Source organism: Chenopodium quinoa, unplaced genomic scaffold (assembly GCF_001683475.1).
Source record: "Chenopodium quinoa cultivar QQ74 unplaced genomic scaffold, ASM168347v1, whole genome shotgun sequence".
NCBI lineage: Eukaryota > Viridiplantae > Streptophyta > Magnoliopsida > Caryophyllales > Amaranthaceae > Chenopodium > Chenopodium quinoa.
The window spans coordinates 2,378,726-2,394,230 of record NW_018743074.1 but is presented as its reverse complement, the minus strand read 5'-3'; the positions used below and the strand labels follow the sequence as shown (position 1 = coordinate 2,394,230).

General features: G+C 37.1%; 3 protein-coding genes and 1 non-coding gene across 5 annotated transcripts; 1 reads left to right on the top strand and 3 right to left on the bottom strand.

The window, feature by feature from the left end:
* Positions 1 to 885: 885 nt before the first annotated feature.
* LOC110731720 (aluminum-activated malate transporter 10-like) lies at positions 886 to 4,030 on the top strand. Its single transcript, XM_021911608.1, has 6 exons — positions 886 to 1,380; positions 1,550 to 1,690; positions 2,262 to 2,534; positions 2,635 to 2,753; positions 2,861 to 3,004; positions 3,154 to 4,030. The coding sequence occupies exons 1-6, from the start codon at positions 1,050 to 1,052 to the stop codon at positions 3,631 to 3,633; spliced, it is 1,488 nt and encodes a 495-aa protein (XP_021767300.1). The 5' UTR covers positions 886 to 1,049; the 3' UTR covers positions 3,634 to 4,030.
* A 13-nt stretch (positions 4,031 to 4,043) lies between these two features.
* LOC110731721 lies at positions 4,044 to 7,012 on the bottom strand. The gene is made up of 2 exons (XM_021911609.1): positions 6,461 to 7,012; positions 4,044 to 4,921 (listed from the first exon to the last, which is right to left on the bottom strand). Exons 1-2 carry the CDS (start codon positions 6,552 to 6,554, stop codon positions 4,239 to 4,241), a joined length of 777 nt encoding a protein of 258 aa, XP_021767301.1. The 5' UTR covers positions 6,555 to 7,012; the 3' UTR covers positions 4,044 to 4,238.
* A 140-nt stretch (positions 7,013 to 7,152) lies between these two features.
* Positions 7,153 to 15,097, bottom strand: LOC110731719 (bifunctional fucokinase/fucose pyrophosphorylase-like). Of its 2 annotated transcripts, none has more exons than XM_021911606.1 (7): positions 14,033 to 15,097; positions 12,398 to 12,677; positions 11,542 to 11,906; positions 10,527 to 10,653; positions 9,068 to 10,069; positions 8,250 to 8,977; positions 7,153 to 7,784 (listed from the first exon to the last, which is right to left on the bottom strand). In XM_021911606.1, the coding sequence occupies exons 1-7, from the start codon at positions 14,411 to 14,413 to the stop codon at positions 7,386 to 7,388; spliced, it is 3,282 nt and encodes a 1,093-aa protein (XP_021767298.1). In that variant the 5' UTR covers positions 14,414 to 15,097; the 3' UTR covers positions 7,153 to 7,385. The 2 variants fall into 2 exon arrangements, with proteins under 2 accessions (XP_021767298.1, XP_021767299.1); XM_021911607.1 differs by having other exon boundaries at positions 14,053 to 14,140.
* TRNAV-AAC lies at positions 14,585 to 14,658 on the bottom strand. Its single transcript has one exon. It is a non-coding gene; the product is annotated as a tRNA-Val (tRNA).
* Positions 15,098 to 15,505: the final 408 nt, after the last annotated feature.

The window sequence follows — 15,505 nt, the reverse complement described above, 5'->3', positions numbered from 1 at the left end:
CAAACTGAGACAGTTACTTTCAAATTAATTAAACATTTGAGTAACATACAGAAAGTTGCAGTACGTGCAAGAATTCGTACAAAATATTTACACAGGCTGCAGACAAAGATAAGTGGGAGGCAGCACTATAAATCTGCTATATTAAATAGGAGCAAATAAATTAAAAAGTTTATGAATAATTTGAAATTGATATAATAAATTACTTGAAGTTGATGTTTAGTTACATGAGGTCACAGAAAACACATACACAACAATTACAACAAGCTAGTGGCTGATCCATAATATACTCCGTATATATTTTACCATATTGTTTGTATAATACCTCCTATGTTTTCTTTTATACGTACGTACTTTTAAGAGGCGATTAGAGAACATAAACGAACAACTTTATCATAATAATGTTATATTAACAGTGTAACACCCAGAATTAACCGGAAAGAGTTAGGTAGCGTGTGTATAAAATGTTTTGATTAGTTTTTCCATTATGTTATCTAATTATCTTCCTCAAAGTATATGTCATGAACCTGTATTGCAAATAAAAGAAAACGGAGGAAGTATTAATTACAAAAATAACATGACAGTACAAGATTGTATAACTAGCTAGCTAGATAATCAGGCATAAACTATTCCAATATAGAAGGATTTATCAATGATAAGGTGGTGTCAATTCCCATGTCAACCTGATCATCCGTCAGACTCCAATATTCATCTGCACTTATCATAAAGGACAATTTCAAGGACCTAAAATTTGTATTTCTTTGGATAATATAGAAATGATAGTGGAATATGAGTTAAAAACACTTGAAAAAATTTAGGTCATGCTTGCTCTTTATATAAAAGGAAGTTAGACTATCTCCAAATTCATAGCAACTCACTCATATTACATTACATATTGCCAAAAAGAGTTGAGAGCTCTTTACTAAACCTGCTCTTAGTCGTACGACTGAACGTACTTATATAATAAGTAGTAGACAAGCTGACACAAGGCAGGCGAATTTTCGTTACAGTACAAAGTACTTAAAGTTCTGTATACTTGTTATCTAGCTAGAATGGTATCTGGTGAGGGAATATCGGGAAGATTGGAATGGAAGATCAATGTGTCTAATGGGACGACGAAGGTTTTAGAGCCGGAAAGAGGGATAGCAGCAAGGATATGGCAGAAGTTACATAGTATGATTGTTATGAAGACATGGAAGTTTTTGGTGGATTCATGGAATATAGGTGTTGCTGATCCTAAGAAGTTTGTTCATTGTCTAAAAGTGGGACTTGCACTTTCTGTTGTGTCTCTTCTGTATTATATGAGGCCTTTATACGATGGTGTTGGTAAAAATGCAATGTGGGCCATTATGACTGTGGTTGTGGTTTGTGAATATACTGTAGGTAAGTTTTAAGGCCGAACTTACCTCTAATTTTGCTGTGAAATTACGAGTATTTCATAACTCGTTAACTGTCGATTATACTTGTATATTGTATGTGTATATATATTATGTCCCTGAGTTGTACTAAGCTAAGATAACTAACCTGAATTTTATGCATGTGTAAATGACAGGATCAACTATATACAAAAGCGTCAACAGAGCTGTTGCGACTGTTGTTGCAGGATCATTAGGAGTTGGGATCCATTGGATAGCAAATCAATGTGATAAACAATATCAGCCTATTTTCCTTGGAGCTTCGGTGTTTATTTTTGGTGAGCTGATTATTTTAATATTATTATATTTAGCTACTTCATTACAACTTCAATACTTGTGAAAACCATATAAATTTTAATATATGTTTGTAGTACAACCGATTGTACCACGTGCATGGTTGTACCATGCATGTAATACAATTGCACCACTGGTTGTATAATAGAAATTGGCGGTTGCTCAGGGTAGTCAAATAAGTCAGTACTCATTCTCAATAAAATTCCTATTTTGCGACGTTCAGATTGTCACAAGTTTGAATCCTGTCATATGCATGCGATCCTTGAGAGTGGAGTTGTGGTCACTAGGGTCCTAAGCTAAAATAACTAAACCCACCACTGGTTAAATAAAATTTCGAAGTATTATTATTGATACTGCAGTAAACAAGTCAATTAATAGTTTTAACTGCACTCAACCCAAACCTTAATTAGGCTAGACTAGTAAGAAGACTGCTTCTGATCTAAAAAGGAAATAAATCAGTAAGATGTAATTTGTATAAAGTTATATTGAAAAGTGGAAGATAATAAAATTCAGACTTAGCTTGTATTTATGATGAGCCTTGCTTCCTGTATGCAGCTTCAACTGCCACCTTTACTCGTTTCATTCCCACAGTGAAGGCTCGATTTGATTATGGTGCCATGATCTTCATCCTCACCTTCAGCCTAGTCTCAATCTCAGGCTATCGCGTGGAAGATTTGATCATGATGGCTCACCAAAGGGTAAGCACAATTGCAATTGGAGTCTCCCTCTGCATCCTCATAAGTATGCTGCTATGGCCTGTTTGGGCAGGCGACCAGCTTCACAATCAAACTATTAGCAACCTCGAAAAACTTGCCAATTCCTTAGAAGGTATACACCACACATTAAATGATTAATGCTTTAAAGTAAATGTCAAAATTCACTTGTAACTATAACTAAGCCATATGTCTAACATAATTTTTACACACAGGTTATATAGCCGAGTACTTCAGCAATGAAGAAACTGCAAAGATCCCTAAGGATGATGTGACCAAAAAGCTGCAGGGATACAAGTGTGTGCTGAACTCAAAGGCATCTGAGGATTCTATGGTAAGCAAATGACAGAATTTGAACATCCATATGTAGCTACTTAGCAATCACAGGACATCCCAAAATCGAAGATAACTTAAAACTAACTAGTTATGATCCTGAATCAGGTGAATTTTGCAATATGGGAGCCAGCACATGGACGTTTCTACTTTGGTTATCCATGGAAGCAGTACCAAAAAATTGGTGCAGCAGCACGCAGCTGTGCTTATTGCATTGATAATCTAAACAGTTGCATTGACTCTGAAATGCAGGTAAACAATTGTGCAGTGGCGATCCACTTGGATTTTTGCGCATAAGCACAAACATATACACAGATAAAAACAATTGCACTACGCTTTCAAAACATACAGAAAACAGAACTTTGTCACAGTAAATAAAACTTGATTTATGATGAATACAGGCACCTGAGTTGTTGAAGCAACATATCACAGAGAGATGCACAAAGTTAAGCCTGTTCTGTTCAGAGGTGCTGAAAGAATTAGCCACAACAATCAAGACAAGGAAAAGATCATCCAGTATCGATTTCTTAGTTGACAAAATGATCTTTGGAGTAGAGGAATTCCAAAATGATCTTAAATCCCTTCCTTGTGATATTGTTCTTTCATTGACAACAGCTGAAAACTCTACTGACAGTAATGGTGAGAAGCTAGAGACCCCAAACCAAGCAACTATGTTGGAGGTATTGCCATTAGGTATGCTAGTGACTTTGCTGATCGAAATTGTAGCCAGAATTGAAGAAGTTGTCAAAGAAGTTGATAATTTAGCAAACATGGCAGAATTCAAGATCCAGAAAGAAAAGAAATTACAAGAGATTCCGAATGAGAATAAGCAAACAAACACCCAAGGCCAAGAAATAATGAAGGCCATTGAAGAGGTCTAAACTTTTGACAGTCATTGACCAAGAACATTTGATTTGCTTACTTCATGTAGAGATCATCTGGTCGTAATATACCATGTGTTCAGTGCACCAGACATTCCCGATCTATAATTTCGACATCTTGTATGTCTGAAATCTTCAACATGCTACCAATCATCTACCAGAATACATGCAGATATAGATCATTCTAGAGCTTTTCTTGTTTGCATGCATGCACCCAGCTCATGGTTTGAATTGAATATCACAAAATCTTGTCAAAAAAAGAAAGGTTACCTTCCAAGAGATTTAGGCTGAGAAAACTCCCAAGTTGACGGTTATGTGTATAATTTCTCAAACACAAATATATTGTATCTCCTAACAATTATCTACCATCATCCATACTTGAAAAATCTACAAAAAATTATTTCACACACTTGAGCATAAACTTCCATGATTTCATTGATTGGAAATTCACTGAAGTTACAACTTACAAGGTTTCAAACAGACGATAAATATCAACGTGACAAAAATTAGAATTATTCATGACAAACACCCATATGACACTTGTGAATTCTAATGAGAAGATATATGTACTTGGCTCAACACGTGACTTAGATATGTCATGTATGTCACAGAGTAATCAGTGCAGTTGAAGATCCTTCATCAGGAATTTCTTCTTCCGCGGACTCATTCCAACCGAGGTTAACAGCAAGGTCCTCTACCGCTACCTTAATCACATCAGTACGGACCCCAATATCTGTAGCATAACGGCTCATACAGTACATCCCGGCTGTCACAGTAGCTACACCCACAGGACTTGGCATCAACAACTTGAGAGGAGAAGAAAGTAGAGCAGCCAGTGGGGCCCCAATGACAGAAGAAGCTTGACCACTTCTTCCAACCCCTACTTTATCAATTAACAATAGACCAGTTTTACAGTACAATGCAAAGTCCTCACAGTTGTTCTCGAATACATTATAGTTCCCAAACCCATTTTGAAGAAGATACATTGCCCGGTGGATGACATACTCAGGTGGATCAGGTTGGGCAGTGGTGCATGTCCCACCCCTTACTTTGGCAATAAAGGCAGATGGGGTTACTCCATATTCAAATAAGTAAGGTGATCCATTGCCAAGAAAGCAGTCTAGACAGGTGAGGACAACTCCACTTTTTGGTTGCCTGAATCCACAATCAGGAAAAGTAGGACATGAAGTCTCCTTCACAAGATCAGAATTGTCAGAAGCCTCTGCATTCTGATTTTGATAACGGTCAGGAGTAAAATGAACAACTTTGCTTCCACCCACAAATATGCCTTCAACAACAGAAAACAAATTGTAGTCAGAACATTGTGCGTTGTTTAAATTTAAACAGGTGGGAAGGGGTGGAGTAGGTCAATGTTTAGCCACTTAATAGAGTTATAACCTTAATTCAGAGCATAGGAACAGTAAAGGTACGCATGTTTTAAAGATCATAAAAACTGGCATGGAAACCTTAAAGCATGCCATTTATCCATAGTACATAACGGTGAAGTATATTCTCAAAACCATGTCCAACAGAGTTGGTTGCATGCAAACTTCACTCAGGGGGTGATTGGAATCTCATGTATAAGCATATATATATGGGCATTAATTGCCTTCTGATTTTAATCCAACTTGAAGAACAGAAGAGGAATTAGAGAACAAAGAGAGTTTTAGATGGCTTCTCATAAAGATAACATCATTTTATTTTATTTTTAAAAAAAAAAACAATATCCCCAAGGAAAAAACAAGTTATCTATCCATATGAACAGATAATTATCAAAATCAGATCATTACAATTGCATTTTGAGACTAATCCCACATTAACGCACAATCGAAAGTGACCAGCTGAGGGACAGGTGTTCAGTCATTCCACCTACATACATATATCCTATGAGGCAATAATGCTAATAGAATAAACCAACAGTCTAAAGTTGATTATGTGATAATGTGATAACAAAAACGATTTAATCACACAATCTTTTGGTAATGCACTTTGCACTACTGATTTCCTGCATTTCATACCAGGAACATATCAGGATAATCTCTACTCAACCAAGGAGTGAGTCATGTCTGATTCAGCTTTTAATTGTCCCAACACTCCAACAATAGAGTCAAGCATGACAAGCACATTATCCTTCTATTGTCCTCATTAGACATTATCATTAACATAACAACAAGAATGTTTCGCGGTGTCCTACAAGACCCCAAGCCTAAAAAGATAGAACGCATACACCTAATTCCACAATAATTTTGATTATATCAATTTATCCAAATACAATTAGCTTTCAACTAGCTTCAACTTTCAAAATACTAATAAACAACCTCCAAATCACAATCTCTAAATCAACAAGCCACTAAACCCACTCACAATTTCCTTGCTTGATCAATCTCCACTTTCGGCTTTTCGCCTCCCAATCTTCTATACAACAATAATCATACTTGAGACGGCAATACATCCCCTAACATAATCTCTCAGCCATAAATGAAAAGGATTGTATTCTAGTTTCGACAACATGCAACAAACAGTAACCTGATTCTTTTCTTCCAAAAAAATGCATACCTCCATGAAAGAATCAAACTTTCTTGCAACTAAGGCAAGTTGGTGAAACCCCATTTCAAAATCAAACTACAGCCATCAATAAACAAATTTCTCCCAAATCAGATTGCAAATAATTCTAATTCCACCAGCCCTAATAGAACAAAAAAAAATATAGAAAAATGCAAGAACAAAAAGGCGGATAGTCCAAAACATTGTATTAACCCAAAATTATTACTATATTAAACAATAAATGAACCAAATTACAACATTGAAATTAGTATGAAAAGAGTACCATGGTGAGAGTAAGTGAAGACAGCTCTCCAAGTGTAAATGTGATCCCCTGATTTGATCTCCTCCCTCTCCACCTTGTGACTCAACAACCCCATTTTCTCTCTCCTCTCTCTCTCTCTGCTTCTTCTGCTAAGTCAATGGAATTTCGTCAAAAAATGAAAATTCGTCAAAAATTAGAAGAAAGGATTATTTTAAAATTGAGGGTAATCTCCAATGAAAACGGAATTAGTTAAGCAAACACCCACCAACTACAAATCAAATTAGTAGTTATTCATAATTTATTTATTTTTAATTAAGTGTGAGTAGGTCTTAATCAGGAAAACCCAGAAAAAGAAGCGGAAAATGAGATGGTGGGATGATAATGATGATGATGGGTGATTTGCTTTTTGGTCTGGCCTTTGAGATTTTGACCTGTTTAATGTGGGGTTAGTTTTAACTTTGAAGGTGTTTGATGTGATCAATGGATGTGTTTCTTCATTTTAGGGAATGATTACTCTGATGATTCTATAAGTGAAGCGCAAGCAATTAGATTCCCATTTACAATGCAGCTTTTGCACCACTTAGATTACTTGGCATCCTAAGCCAATATGCGCAAGTGCATCTTAAACAACACAAGCTAACATATAACATACACATTGTAGAATTATTGTGACATGTTTCTCGAGACCAAAGTTCCCTAGAATGGTAGAATCTAAATCGGTCATAAAATTGTCATTATAAGTATAGACAATATACAAGAGAAGAGCATTAGGTACATATACTGACATACTAAATGTATCAAATGAATACATTCTGTGCACAATACAAGTACTATAACATACTTACATGTCAATAATTAAGGGCAGTACAACTCATTATTTTGGGAAAGAATATAACGGACGTAGTGATGAAAATAATTGGTGGAAAGACCAAAAAAGACTTGTACATTAGAACTCGGAAAAGATATTCCAATCATAGACTTTCACGTCAAGAACTGAGGTCTGTGATAAAAGATGTCTCAGCTCGTCAGCACGATCCACATCCTTAGCAAGCAATAACGCAAAACCCCCACCACCAGCACCCACCAGCTTGTAGCCGCAACAATAAGGTTCGGCAAATTCGAAAAATCGATCAACAGATTCATTACTACAAAATGGATCCAGTTCTTGATGCAGCCTCCACGCCTCCATCATGATATCACCCAACTCATCTATGTCTCCGTTCATGAGAGCTTCCCTCCCTATTTTTGCAAGTTCAGCAAGACGCTTGATGCTGGATACAAGCAGATTATCTCGTCTTAGGTAGCGAGTCACCACATTCTGCAATACTTTGCGTGCAAGTCGGACCTGCAGTGTGTTGAACTACTAGTCAAAAATCATAATTACAAAGTAGGGAAAACGACAAAATGAAAGATTGGTTTGCATTTAAGAATTTTAGGCATCCACATAACCAAGCCAAAAACACCCACGCCCACAACAAAGGCAATTTCTCAAAAGAATGTAAAAGATCACAGCACAGTATGACAGCTTCCGTAAAAGAAATAATAATATCATAACACCTATATGTCTCAAACTAGAATTCTCCATGAAGAAGTTGAAGAAATTTAATTGAAAACATCCATAAAATATAAAAGGCAGTTTTGCACCAATGAAAGATCTTTTAAGTAACAAAAATGAAATACTAGTTGAAGGGATTGTTGTTGTGGTGGCATTACAATGGGGTCTGTGTCCAAGCCTCTTATTAAATAGTTGTGGTCTTCTCTTTAGACAGATGGAACAGTTGACAAGAAACAAAACTACATAACCACTTACTTGACCGGTAAATACCACAAGCAATCTCCGATGCAATTGCAACATCAGTTCAGGGGATGCCAAAAGAGGAATGACTTGAAGCCGCAAAGGAATTCCAGGGAAGCTAGTTGTAAATTTAATACCAGGATATAACCCACCAATCTGATCCTGCCAGCCTCCCCCTGTTCCCATAAGCTGCTCTAGTACCAATACTAGCCTAGCAACATTTTCTTCCTCATCGTCCCCTTCAATTATTTGAAGGAGTCCCTTCACTACAGCAGCTGCAAGGATGCTTGATGTCCCTAGGCCACTACCACGTGGAACATTGGCCCAGGTTTTGATCTCCAAGCCCATAGACTTCTTGTCATGAATGACACCAGTAACAAGCAATGCACACTTGACAAGCCTAAATGGATCATCACTATCAAATGGAGGGACAATGGAGGTAGGATCTTGGACAAATAGCTCATTTGAAGCATCATCACTAACTAATACACCAGCTGTTCTAGTTGTTTTTATGGTCGTGCCAATTGGGAGAGAACCTTCCAGACAGATAGCCATGTTAAGAACACAACCAGCACGCTCCAAACTCCATGGTGGAGTATCACTCCAACCCCCAACAAAATCTACACGTACAGGTAATTCAACCTTCACACTCCGGAGCAAGTTTTGCTCTTCTGCACCAATGTCAAGTTTATTGCCTTGGTGTATTAACGCGGGTATGCCATGAGATGCATCCAGAAGATTCTCTGTAGACAAATAGAAATTCGTATAATAGATAAAGCACATCAGATTACCCAGAATAATGGTAACCAATCCTCAAATCAAGTTTATCCTACCTTTAAAACCATATCTAACAGCTGAAGCAGTTTCGTCTGCAACTGCAGCCCAAACTTTGCTTTCCAGATCATTTGCCAGCATCTCATCTCTACAGGCCCGGAGAAGGTCAGCTTTCACCTGGTATGCACGGCTTTTGGGAACTATATTTGAGTTCTGCACCTGGAGGCTGGGACACATTGCCAAGAAGTCCTTGCAGATTTCAGCTCCTGACTTTTCTATTTGCAGTATCTCTTCACACAGTTGAAACAAGTTTCGTCCTAACAATCCATAGCTAATGCATGCCCTTGCTATACCCGCAGCTAGATCAGCTTGATGAGTACTGGAACCCAAGCACATTTTTTGAAAATCAATGGATCTATGCAATGCTTCCAAACTCATGCGAGGAGAATTTCTCCATAAAATAAGCATGGATTGATTTTTCTGGTCACGCAATCCCATTAACCATGACACTAATTGAAGCATTTCAAAGTAAGGGAGGATTGGAAATATTTTTGCATTCCATAAACATTTTTCACTGTCACCTGTAGAACTCCAGAGATCAGTTTCCTGAATGTGTAAATCACGCAACACTTTCTTCCATGGTCTCCCACAAAATGTTCCGTCCTTAGACATTGAAGTCTTTGGGTTATCATGAAGACCACAGTACACAATAACCCGATCATTACAGCCAGACAATGGTACCTCCCAAATGCAGTGCCGATCTGGAAGCATAAATCTTACTGGATCTTGAACACCCCCAGGAATGTTTATACCAACAACAACAGACAGGGAGCCAATTTGTATTCCACTAGAAATTGAAGAATCATAAATTAGGGTATCTTCACCAACTGAGACTCCTGGAGCAATTTCACTGGAAAGAATAATAGCTGATGCTGCAATGTCAGATGTAGTGGTTGCTGGTATAGAGCAAAGATGTCTGCGTCCTACAAGTCCAGAGTCAGCACCACTAAGATGATCCAATACTTCACTTGATGTTCCAAAATGCAAAAAGAGTAATTCATCTGCAATAAAAATTAATCAGAACATTAAACTGCATGAAGCATTCATGATTCCTGAGATGCAAGGATTAAATCATTCAGAGACAAGGGCCAATAAGAGGAATGGTGTTTCTCCCTTCCTCCCTGCTCTTCCCCTTTTTTTTTCCAACTCCAACAACAGTAAGGAGTCATGCAACATCAATGGGTGAGTGGAGAAAAATATAAGGAGGACATCAACGACTAGACTGGGAATTCATATTCCTTTATTTGTTCACTAAAGGTGTGTTTCATTAATCTATGTATCCCCTGGTAAAGGTGTAAGCTTTAAAGACATGACTGAAGCCAGTTAGACTTCAGAACTAGATGAATTACTCGAAAATTGAAATACAAAAATATGAGTCAATGCAGCATAAGCAAACACGTAACTGGTAACATGAATATATGACCACTAGTCTTCATGTTTTAGATAATTTTGACATACGAGCACAATAGCTGAACATTTGTTGCTTTCCCAATTTATTGACAAGTTCCTCCCCCAATGGTCGCTTCCTTAACCATTCATGTTTTGTCGGCACCCAAGCTGCAACTAAATCTTCATACAAGCTCATCTGCAGATATACAACATGAATTAAGACTGCTGTGTTTATTACGAGAAAATAAAGCAACTCAACAAAGTCCACTATTTCAACCAAACAAGCATTCTGATAAGAAAATCTCTGACTAATTTCATCTTAAACAAATTGGAGACACTAGAAGGAATAAAAAAAAAAATCACCACCCCAAAGGGAAGAGGAGAAGCAAAAAAGAATGAAGGTTGAATGTAGCAAGACGCATGAAACCTCCTTTCACAAATGGAAAAAACTTAGACAGTAACTTCACAGAGACTCCCACAGGCCTTCTTAAGAACCCCTTAGAAAGAAAGGTGTCAGAATATGCTTCAAAAACCTTGGAACAAGCACATACAACAGCAATTCTCAAACTTGATGTTCAAAGAAAGGCACAAAAGGAGCATATATTTTACTAACAGGCAACCTGCGTTTACTAAGAGTAACAGGCGACTCGTACCTAATAGAAGACACATCCACAGAATTCACTACCCAAGAAATTGATAAAACTGAAATGCTTTGAAAAATACTTTAATAAATCAGCTTTAAGCTATTAGGAATTTATTGATCAATATCAAATATATATGCTGCTAATAAATTCCATGTCCATACAACAGCTTCTGGTAATTTGGTTAGGAATTCAGTAACATACAATTTCACATTTGCTAATTTGGATAACATAATAAATGAGAACATGAATGATCAAAGAATGTACAACATAAGGAAGATGATCAACCGATTCAACCCCATGGAAACAAAATATACAACCCTCACTGCTAGAAAGTTATTTTTTATTCAGTTCTATTACTGATCACAAGGTATGTTACAAGTAACCATGAAAGACTGCTAGAAGATAAAAAAAGACATGCTTATAATTGAATGAAAGCTTACCTCTTTTTTACTATCTAGTAGCTGCAGAATCAATGATTGACCAGAGCATGCAAGGTTGACAAGCTCAACCCATGCTTTACCTCTGACTGCTATAATTCCAGTGTCAAGCAATGTTCTGCCATCATCCAGAAGAGCCTGACTTTCAACAAGCTCCTCCTTACTAGGTTTCTGCAGAAGATTTTCAACTAAACTGACAGAAGAAATAGCATCTAAATTTGCAGTTTTAGAAGCCACAACAACACCATGATTGGAGGCAATGTCAAGAGTTATAGGAACTGTGATGATGCATGACGCATCCTCTGGTAGAAACATATTGGAGGCATCAAAACAAGGAAGTACGTCTCCCGTCATAATGAACAACCCACCTACATATCAAGACATAGTTTTAAACAGATCATTATGCAGGCTATAAGAAATTAAAATAAATAAATAAAAGCAAATCCATTGAGATTCAGCACAAATCATTAACCAAGAAATACATGAAGATTTCGAAGCTATATAAACTTGCTTTAATCTGTATGCTACTAATTAGACGTAGAAAAGCTAAAGTTACAGTAGCTAAGAAATGATATGCACTGCTTGGCAGGAAATAGAAAGCAAAATACAGTCCTCTACACAGCCTAGTAGCCTAGGATGCATGCTTTTTTCTTTCATTTCGCTTCGCCCCTCATAATGGGGACCTCCGACTGCAATATCCTTAAAATTTTGAGAGTTATGCGTAATTTAATCACGCTAGTACATACTGATATTTCAAAAAAAATCCAGCTTATACAGAATATGCTGCAAATATTAGAAAATTTAGTCAAGTTATGAAATGAAATGAAAACAAAGATTCAATGCTAGAATTACTAATGACCTTTATTTTTGAAAGCCTGCCTTGCACAGGATGATATTGCAAGTATATGGTCAAAAAGCAAAGGTACAGGCCCATCAGGGTCATCTGCTGCTAAATATGGAAGTGGCAGAAAAACCTTCCCCATAGGATTTGCCCACGGGACTCTTTTAGAGTCACCTCCAGCATGCAGCAATAGTATATGCTTTTTTGCCAAAAAATCAATGCACAGCAGGTCAGGAACTCCATTGTCAAACCTTTCAGGAGAAGCAGAGTCAAGACTTCCATCAGCTCTTTGCACAGCCTATGCAAAAAAGCACCAATGAGTAACAGAAAAGAGACGAAGTCCAGGTAAAACCATAAAATGATCTGTGATAATAAAAACTGAAAAAAGCCGGAAACATAGTCCATGAGAAACAATTCTTTAACATAAAAGGAATCAGTAAAATGCAGCATAGTATGTACAGCATGCCCTGAGAAAAAATAAATAAATAAATAAATTATTAAGTGGTTCCTTACAAGATAAAATAATATGGAGTGCATGGACAGATACATAGAACAGTAAAAGTTCACCTGATGTTACAATATGTGTGACAAAATTAATTTAATAAGATCTGGAATCAACCATGTCATGCACACAAGTTACAAATCAAGGTGGTGTAAACCTTTAAGATCTTTCCTGTCTGAAAATGCTGTTTTTCCACCAAAGACCGAACTTTAGTTACCATTAATCAAAGGGCTTCCTCTACTCAGGGAGCTGAGTACTCTTTACAATTGATTAGCTTAGAACTTAAGTCCCTAGAAGTAAGATGCTCAGCTGCATCAATCAAAGGGCTTCCTCTACTCAGGGATCAAAGCTACATCAAACCACACATACTCCATTTTAATGCTTCTAGTAACCTCCATTTCATAAATTTCTTCCCACTTTCTGTTTCGGTCCATTGCATGAAATTATACCAACTTAAAATCTTTCCTTGGCTAGTAAACATGAACCTTTGGCCCACATTGGAAACAAAACAAATGGTCCCAAAAGTAACATTCTTTTTCTTACTACATAAAACTATATATCCAATTATCTTTTGCAAATGAATAAATTTCAATTTCTATGATATAAAGCCAACTTTAGACTAGCTTAATACCCACCTAAGGCACCTATACTCTTACTTTTATTCTCTTTATTAAAAAATAATGTTTTTTAATCCATAAAATTAATGTTTTCAAGGTGTAACAAGAGTTATGTGGATATAGATCTAGTGTCAAATAATTGAAATTCCTTTATGTAATATGTATACACATCACCTTCCAGTCTCGTTGGCCGGTCTAATCAGAGATAATTGATCAATTCCTACTAATTACAAATCAAATTCTGATTATTATGCATTTATGCAACCTTCTCCAACCTCTTGAAAAACTTAACTTATAAAACAACCCATCTAATGAAAAACTGTCTTAATCCTATTCCTCCCTATTTTTTCTATCTATTCCACTTGCTTAATTTTGAGTTGACTCCATCTAAAGTTCAACAATAACATAATTCACCCGTTTCTTAATACTTGCAACACTTTAACTTTTACGCTTACCAACTAAACCACGCCTTAAGTGGGATCATTAAATTAATACATTGTACCAAAATGAAAAGACTAAAAACATCATAATTACCGAATCATCTCCATTATTACCAGCAATCCTCTGATAATGAAGAGCCAACTGAAGAATAGCATTGAGAGTAGCAGAACCCGACCCGATACGATGACCATGAGGATCCGGAACAGCAAGAGTAACCGTAGATTCAGCAATCCGACCAAGGCGTTTAGCGCGATTAAGCTGCCATTCGTAAAGCTGAGCTTGCTCAGGACTCGCCGCCGTTAAAACGACGGCGTCCCACGTCGGGACCCTAGAAGGGTGGCGCACTGAAAGGCGTAATCTATACCATGATTTGCGCAAAGTGTCGGCTATATCTGCTTTAGTTAGTTTGTTGTTGTGGTTTCGTTTTCGCCATTTTCTCTCTCCTCCGCCATTTTTGGTGTTTTGTTCTTCCATTGTTGCCACTGAGATTGCGCGCGATGGGGATTTAGGAAATTGATGGTTTGAGATCTGCGGTTTTGTGTTTTGCCGACGACTGTCGATCGTGTCGAATGTTGATGTATTATTGATTTACACGATGTCGTTTTGAAATAAATTTGAGAGTTTAATAAAAAAAAAATGAACTGATGGCGTCGCCCGGACTCGAACTGGAGACCTTCAGTGTGTTAGACTGACGTGATAACCAACTACACCACGACACCAAATTGCTGACTCCGTTTTTATAATGTTCAAATTTGGGTTCTTAGGGGTTTTGCGATTGCTTGGAATAGAGGTCATCGTAAGGTGCAGCTTGCAGTGGACTCGGAGGTTGTAGTTCGACTATTGTTGGAGGCAGTGACGCATTCGGGATTTCTAATCAGGGGTAGCGCGTAGTGGTTTAAGAAAATTTAGAACTGAAGTTAAAACCGGACTTTATATAAGGGATTGTTCATATTGAAAAATTCCCTCAAAAAACGATTAGTAAAATAATAAGCCGAGTGATTTTTTTTTTTATGCAATGCAATGTGTTAGTACATTGTTGTGCTCCTTTTTAATTGACAATGTGATTTTAGACGTGCATATATTTGACTGAGTTCTTATTCAAAAAACAATTACTAAGGTATATATAAATAAAAAATAAAGTGGGGTTCGAACCCCTGATTGCCTTGGCACACTACCAAATTTTTAGCAAATTTTACTCTTACCACTGCAATAAAGGTTGGCACTTAATATAAATTTGCAATTTAAAAACCTTTATACAAATTTCTAGGGGTAGCACATGCTACCCCTTGTTATTATGTAGATCCGCCAATAGGTGGAGGAATCCCCTCCCAACTCGCCATATATTCAAATCATTAGGAAGTGTAAGGCACTCATCTTGCATTCTTCTTGCGTCGTGATTAGGAAGTGGTCGTGAGCCACTGCTATAAGGAGGCTAACCATGTTGTTGATTGGTTAGCTAATTATGGTGTCAATGCTGAGCAATGGATGGTATTTTTGAAGTGGTCCCAAGGGATCTTCAGGCCGTTTTATTAGAGGATATGAGTGGAATGGCTCGGACTTTGCTGG

Bases quoted from the DNA above. Each gene is read 5' to 3' on its own strand.
- LOC110731720 (XM_021911608.1), top strand. From the start codon at position 1,050: ATGGTATCTGGTGAGGGAATATCGGGAAGATTGGAATGGAAGATCAAT. The intron at 1,381-1,549 runs GTAAGTTTTAAG...TGTAAATGACAG, and splicing joins GGTTTGTGAATATACTGTAG to GATCAACTATATACAAAAGC. The intron at 2,754-2,860 runs GTAAGCAAATGA...ATCCTGAATCAG, and splicing joins AGGCATCTGAGGATTCTATG to GTGAATTTTGCAATATGGGA.
- LOC110731721 (XM_021911609.1), bottom strand. From the start codon at position 6,554: ATGGGGTTGTTGAGTCACAAGGTGGAGAGGGAGGAGATCAAATCAGGG. The intron at 4,922-6,460 runs GTACTCTTTTCA...CTGTTGTTGAAG, and splicing joins CTTCACTTACTCTCACCATG to GCATATTTGTGGGTGGAAGC.
- LOC110731719 (XM_021911606.1), bottom strand. From the start codon at position 14,413: ATGGAAGAACAAAACACCAAAAATGGCGGAGGAGAGAGAAAATGGCGA. The intron at 11,907-12,397 runs GTCATTAGTAAT...CTTGATATGTAG, and splicing joins GCAGGCTTTCAAAAATAAAG to GTGGGTTGTTCATTATGACG. The intron at 8,978-9,067 runs GTAGGATAAACT...ATTTGTCTACAG, and splicing joins TGTTAGATATGGTTTTAAAG to AGAATCTTCTGGATGCATCT.